Source organism: Suricata suricatta, chromosome 12, assembly GCF_006229205.1.
Source record: "Suricata suricatta isolate VVHF042 chromosome 12, meerkat_22Aug2017_6uvM2_HiC, whole genome shotgun sequence".
NCBI classification, from domain to species: Eukaryota; Metazoa; Chordata; class Mammalia; order Carnivora; family Herpestidae; genus Suricata; species Suricata suricatta.
Window position 1 is genome coordinate 2,383,880 of NC_043711.1, and position 6,677 is coordinate 2,390,556.

General features: G+C 65.1%; 1 protein-coding gene across 1 annotated transcript in view; it reads right to left on the minus strand.

Moving 5' to 3' along the window:
* Nucleotides 1-2: 2 nt before the first annotated feature.
* MFSD12 (major facilitator superfamily domain containing 12) overlaps nt 3-6,677 on the minus strand; it is a gene marked incomplete at its 3' end in the record, with an annotated part of 6,877 nt that continues 202 nt past the window's right edge. Inside the window, exons 2-6 of the mRNA XM_029916418.1 lie at nt 6,360-6,677; nt 2,001-2,211; nt 455-587; nt 184-366; nt 3-71 (exon numbers count right to left, since the gene is read on the minus strand). Of these exons, the coding sequence (XP_029772278.1) occupies nt 3-71; nt 184-366; nt 455-587; nt 2,001-2,211; nt 6,360-6,657 (894 nt within the window). The remainder of the gene's footprint in view (nt 72-183; nt 367-454; nt 588-2,000; nt 2,212-6,359) is intronic.

The window sequence follows — 6,677 nt, forward strand, 5'->3', positions numbered from 1 at the left end:
GTGAGGTACATGGCGATGTAGGTCTGGGACAGGTTCACGATGAGCCTGGTGCTCATGTACAGCAGGCCCACCTGTAGGTGACACACGCCAGCCGGCCAGAGGCTCGGGTCAGCCGGGCCCTCCTGCCCTCCTCTGGGAGCCCTCCAGCGGCCAAGGCCACCCGCCCTGGGGGGAGGACGGCACCTGGTAGAAGGCGGGCTCCCGCAGCCAGTGCTTCCAGAGCAGCAGGGGCTGGGCGGTGCGGGGCGCCAGCAGCGGGCTGTGCTCGGAGGGCTCCTCCGTGCGGGGCCGCCGCCCCTCCCTTGTGCCCACGTGGAACAGCAGCGAGAAGACGGCGCCCACCCCGACCACCAGCAGGGACAGGTTCTGGAGGCCAGGCGGGACCAGGGTCAGGCCAAGCCCCAGGGTCAGGCCGCCCCCCTGCCCCCCAACCCCACCCCCGGGCCCAGCTTACCTGGAACACCTGCACGTCCTGGACCCCCAGCTGGTCCCGGACATCCGGGCCCGCGTCTCGGGGGCCCTGCAAGCGGAGCAGCACCCAGGCAGCCCCGTACACAGTGATGTTGGCCACCACGGTGAAGGCGTACCTGGTGGGAGGCAGGCGAGGCTCCAGCGCGAGGCCCCGGGGGGAGCTACACTGCCACAGCCACTACTGGGGGGGGGGGTCTTAGCCACCAGACATTAGGCACCCCCAGGACAGACCTTGCTCCCTGTGATCCGATGGTGTGCGATAACCCACGAGTCCCGCCACCTCCCCTCCACGACCCAAGCTGTCAGGCTGTCAGGGCCGGGGTGTGGGGGGGCAGCCAAGACCCACACGCCTGCGGGCTGGGGGCACTCAGAAGCTGGGATTCTGGGACTCCTGGTTCCCACCCCCTGGGCTATGACAGGGCCAGGGCACCTGGTCTAGAAACCTCCAGGTCTGCTCCTGCTGGCACTTGGAACAGTGTCCCTCCGGGGCCTGGGGGCGGGGGAGCAGAGCCTCTGGGTCTCACACTAGGACTCAGTTTCCCTTTCCAGAAGTGAGAACCACACCCCCAGAAGAGGCCACAAGGCTGCTGGCAAAGCACCTGCAGCAAGAAGGCGCCCCAGAGCCCAGCCTCAGCCCCACCCAACCCACAGGGGCCTGGGCATTGGGCAACCCCCGGCCTGGGCACCCGCAGCTCTGCACCCCGATGCGGAAGTCAGAGGCAGCGCTGGGGCCAGACAGGTGGGGGAGGAGGGGGCGGGGGGGGTGCAAGCCCCCCTGAAGGTGCAGGGGGAGCGCACACTCAGCAGGCGCCTGCCGTGAGCCAGCCCCTCCCCGGCCCCAGCCGCAGGGGCTGCCGCCACCTGTGCAGCCGCTCTGCCCTGGCCGCTTCCTCCTGCACACGGGCCACAGGGGCGGGCTCTGCGCCAGCCCTGGCCTCCGCCACGATGCACGTGAAGGGCCTAGAACCGCGCGGCACGCAGCAAGCACTGCGCAAACGCTCTCATGAGGGGCCTCCTTCCATGCCGCAAGCAGGCCGACCGGGAAGCCCGGCGCCAGCCGTACCCACGGGTGGCCAGCAGGAGTCTGAGACAGCCCTGGGGGTCCCACACCCGGGTCCTGTCCTTTCTAACCCCTACCCTTGGGGGGGGGGCAAGAATAAGAGAGATCACTCCCACTGTCTAGATAAAAGTGACAAAGGATAAAGGGATTCTGCAAATATCATTAACAGAGATTCTTCCGGGTGAGCCAGGCCTAATCAGGAAGTCCCTAGAAAAACCCAAGCCTCAGATGAGACCTCAGCCCTAGCCTGCGCCTTGACGGGGGGGCCTCCAGACCGAAGCAGAGCTGAGCAGACAGACCCCTCACCCACAGAAGCCACGAGCTGATGGTCCCCGAGGCCGCCTAAGCTAATTCTGTGGCCACTCAACGCCGCGACAGTTGACAGAGACGTGATTTTGCGGACGGATCAGCTGGGGCTGCCGGTCCCGCCGGTCCCGGGGCCACGCAGCCTCGCGGCTGCTGCGCCTACCTCAGGGCCGTGAGCTCCACCTTCTCGTGGTCGCCCGTGACGAGCTCGGGGATGAGGCTGAGGTGGGCGATCTGCGTGGCGGCCCAGCCGAACTGGAAGATGACGACGAAGGGCCCGTAGTACAGGAGGGCGGCCCACTCGGGGGTGCCCGCCCCGCAGCCCAGGCACGGGCTGAAGACGAAGGGAAAGGACAGCAGGACGCAGCCGGTGCCTGGGGAGGGGGGCGGGGTCATCCACGTTCTGCCCGTGAGCCGCCGGCTCCCCGGGGTGCGGCCGGGTGGGGGCGACACAGGCCCCGGGAAAGGCCCCCCGAGTCATACCGTGGGGGTCGGAGGGAGCAGCCCAGTGCTTCCCAGGTGAAGGGTTCCCAACACAATTGGGGAAACCGAGGCAGAGGGGCCTGAGGTCCTGCAGCCCAAGAGGACAGCGGGGCCAGGCCTCCACCCGCCAGTTCAGCCTATGCGCCCCCGTGTCTGACAAGGAAACTGAGGCACGTGAGGTCACGTGCTACAGCGAGTACAGGCAGGGCCAGGACCTCCAGCCAAGTGACAAGGACGGACAAGCACGGGCCCCCCACGCCAGCCCAGGGCCCAGGGGGTTCTCCCTTGGTGACAGGTGTGGAAGTGAGAGGAGCCTGCGGTCACGTGACACAGCAGGCTGGGAGGGGGCCCCATGGGGGCCCCCGGAGCGCTGCCCACCAGACACACCACGCAGGCCCACCGCTTCCCCTTCCGGCCTCGCCCAGCAGCCCCTTTTCCTCCCCCAGCTCCGACCAAGTGGCCCACGGGGCTACCAGCAGTCAGGGGGCCAGGGGATGCTGGGCGAGGCCACCCTGGGCCCTGTCCTCCCTGAGTCCCAGTGTCCCCATCTGCTCATGAGGCGGCCGCTTCCTGGGAAGAAAACAAAACTCACAAGCCCAAGTCCTCAAGGCGACCAGCAGGCCCTGTGAGACCTGCTCTTCCCCCTCTGGCCCAGCCACAAGGGCCACCTCCCTGTCCCAACGCGCCAGGCTCCATCCTGCCCCAGGGCCTTTGCATGGGTCACGCTGCTGCCTGGAATGCTATTCCCCTGACGTCCTAGCAAGACTGAGTCCTTTTCACTCCTCAGAACTCCACTCGAACCCCACCTCCTCAGAAAAGCTCTCCCTGGCCAACCCGGTCACCAGCCATCCCGTCCCTGCCCTGACACGGTCCGCCTGGACACGGCTTCCTTCTCACGTGCCTTAGCACACACGGATGCTTCCTGCTGGCCTCCCCCACCAGACGGGGCTCCGCGAGCGTGGGCAGCAGGTCCCTCTGGGTCACTTGGGTGGCCCAGGGCCACCAGCATGGAGCCCGGCACACGTTAGTTAAATGACTAAGTAATAATAATGCTGCCTATTTACAGCCTGAAGAGGGGGGTGTTTCCACTGTCCCCCTTTTCCCGGTGAGGACGCAGGCCCGTTGTGGGAGCCGCGGAGCCGAGAACCCGGCCCGCTGGGCCCCCAGCCGCTCCTTCCCTCCAGCTCAGGGCCCTCTCCCCCACCTCCCTGCTGGGCCCTCCCCCTGGCCTCCGTCCTCCCCCGAGGCTCTGGACCTCCCGTCCCAGGCCCGCGCTGGGATGGGCCGAGTCCCAGGATGGGGAAATGAAACTAAAACCACCCTTCCTTGCTGTTTCTCTGGACCGGGTGCCTGGGAGGGGCCCCCTGAGCTGGTTCCTGGGGGCCCCGGGGGCCACCGCAGGCCTGGGCACAGCGTGTACAGTCTGGTCAGAAGAATGTGCTGCCCTGGCCAGAATCCGCCCGCAGCCGCCTGGCCGGGTTAACCTTTGTCTGCGCGAGGCTGCCTGGCCGGCGGACCTTGGGCAAGGGGCTTGGGGCCTCAGTTTCCAGAAAGTGGAGATAACAAAAATACCGGCCTCACAAAGTCAACATCAGCGAACGTGCACGGGGGACCTGGGTGGGGGAGGCGGAGCTCGGTCGGTAAGCGTCCGGCTTCAGCTCAGGTCAGGATCTCCGGTTGGTGAGTCCCGGGCCCGAGTCAGGCTCTGTGCTGACCGCTTGGAGCCTGGAGCCCTTTGGATTCTGTGCCTCCCTCTCTCTGTGGCCCTCCCCCTCCCCCACCACTGCTTTCTGTCTCTCTCTCTAAAATAAACCTTAAAAAAATTAAAACAAATAAAAAGATTTATGTGCCTTGGGAGTTTTAAAACTGGTATGTTGAGGCGCCCGGGTGGCTCCGTCGGTTGAGCGTCCGACTTCAGCTCAGGTCATGATCTCACAGTTCGTGGGTTCGAGCCCCACGTCCGGCTCTGTGCTGACAGCTCAGAACCTGGATCCTGTTTCTGATTCTGTGTCTCCCTCTCCCTCTGCTCCTCCCTGTTCACGATGTTTCTCTCTCTCTCTCTCTCTCTCAAAAATAATAACAACGTTACAAAAATTTTAAAGATAAAAAATAAGACTGTGGTATGTCACACTTGCACAGCTCTCTCGACCGGGCTGGAACGCACCCCCCACACCCACCCACCGGCACACACACTCCTATTCATCCTTCAAACCCCCAGAGCTAATGTCCCTTCAGAGCTCTGCTTCCTTAGGAAACCCAGTCCGGCCACACGCGCCAGCCTGGGCCCCACGGAGAGCCCCACGTCGGGCGTCTCGGGCTGGGGAAGCCCAGGAGCTGGTCCAGGGAAAAACTGCATCCATCCAAAAAAGAGAAGTGGGAACTATTGCCAAGATGACGTTCACTCAGGTCCCCTTATCAGACCTCCAGAGGGGCTGCCTCGGCTTCCTCTCTCCTCAGATCCTCCGGGGTCTCCCCGCACCCTCACCCTGGGGCAGAGAAGGGGTTCGGGTGGGGGCCGTGGGGTCTGGCAGCAGAGCACATCCCCCAGGCCTGTTTCACGTAAACACAAAGCCTTCAGCTCTTTATTTACAAAGGCGCCTAACCTTTGCTGGGGGGACGCAGATTCGATTCTTCCTCTGGGGTCAGAGGGGGGCCTCACTGAACCCCAGGCCTCCCACCGACCGAAGGGGCGCACCATCAGGCCTGGAGAGCCCAGGCTGCTACCAGGTCCCCGCTCAGAGACCTCTTAGAGCCCGGGATACCTTCCCAGGGCCGGCTCTGTCTCCCCAGGGTTGTCTCCCCTGTCGGCCACAGGGAAAAGACCCCGGCCCCCCACTTGTCACCTGGCAGGCCTAGGAGCTATCTTGTTTGCTCGCCAAGGAGCTGAGCTCAACAAAACTGCATTTCAGGCTCTGGACTCAGCTCTGCCAGCGATCGGCCCCTCAGCCTGAAGACGGGCACCTTTCCGGTCTCTTTGCCCGAGGAGCTGAGCACCGGTGTGCGAGTCTCCTGTGTCCTTGGTTCCCGCCCCAGCCGCTGCCGCAGCCCAACGTGACCCGGGAAGAGCTGGGGCCTCGGCCGGGAATCCTGACTTCCGGCCACTTGCAGATCTGCAGCACTTTGCAAACACCAGCGCTCACGAGGGCCCCGGCGAGCCTTTGCCTCCTCAGTCACTGTTCCCAAGGGCAAGGAGACATCAACCAGCCCCTCCTAGCTTCTAGAAAGCTGCTGCCCAGAATTCACAGGACTGGGCGAGATCCTTGTTCCTGCCTCCTGAAATGCCCCGCAGGCCCCAAATGCCAGGATGCCACAGGCACTTCTGCCAGGGAGAGAAGGGCAGAGAGCGCGGCGGGGGCTAATCTCAAGGCCCAGGGTCCCTGGCGGCAGCGAAGGGACGCTAGAAGGCCAGCCTTATCAGGGGTGCGCAACCAGGCAGGGCGCCGCAGCCCCGGGGCGGGGGGGGGAGGGGGGGAATCTGCAGGTGTTGCTGCAGCTCCCCCGGACACAGGTCCACCCTGTGACCCCACAGACCCCTGACTCTTTGGCTTAACCTGCCCCCAAGTCTTGGCTCCAGGGACACCACCCTCCCAAACACCAGGTTGTCAGAGATGGGGCAGAGGACAGGCAGGAATGCGCTGGAGACGCGGACAGATGAACGGAGGTGGGCTCTGGGCAGCCTGACCCACACCCACACGGCCTTGTCCACCCAGACAGATGAACAGAGAGGCCAGATCCGGAGGTGGCACCAGGCAGGCAGAGCGTCCAGGGTGCCCATGGGGGTCAGACAGAAAGACAAAGGGAAGTGACACTAGAGGGTCACATGGGTGATCAGATGGCAGACAGAAGAAGTACAGGGCAGTTAAGCAGCCAGATGGGGGAGGCTCATAGATGGGGCAAAGTGCAGAGCAGCCTGACATAGGAGGCTCAGGCCTAAGGCAGGAAGGCGCAGGAGGGGGGCTCAGGCCCTGGGGCAGGCAGTCAGATGGGGGAGGCTTAAAGCCGGTGGCCGTCAGAGGGGGGTGGCTTAGTTCAGACTTACCGACCAGGTGCCAAGACTTTCGAGGGCCGAAGCGGGCGCAGCGGCCGGCGGCGCGGTCGGCCTCGTAGCCCACGAGGGGCGTGCACAGCCCGTCGGCCACCTGGCCGAGCAGCAGCAGCAGGCCGGCGCCCCGGGAGCTGTAAGCGCGCACCGAGTGCAGGTACAGGAGCAGGTACGTGAACCACATGGACGCGCACAGGTCGTTGAGGAAGTGGCCCACGGCATAGCTCAGCCGAGCGGCCAGCGACAGTGGCCGCGGGGGCGCCCCCGCTCCGGCCGCCGGGGGTCCCGGGCCCATGACTGCGCTCCGGACTCCCG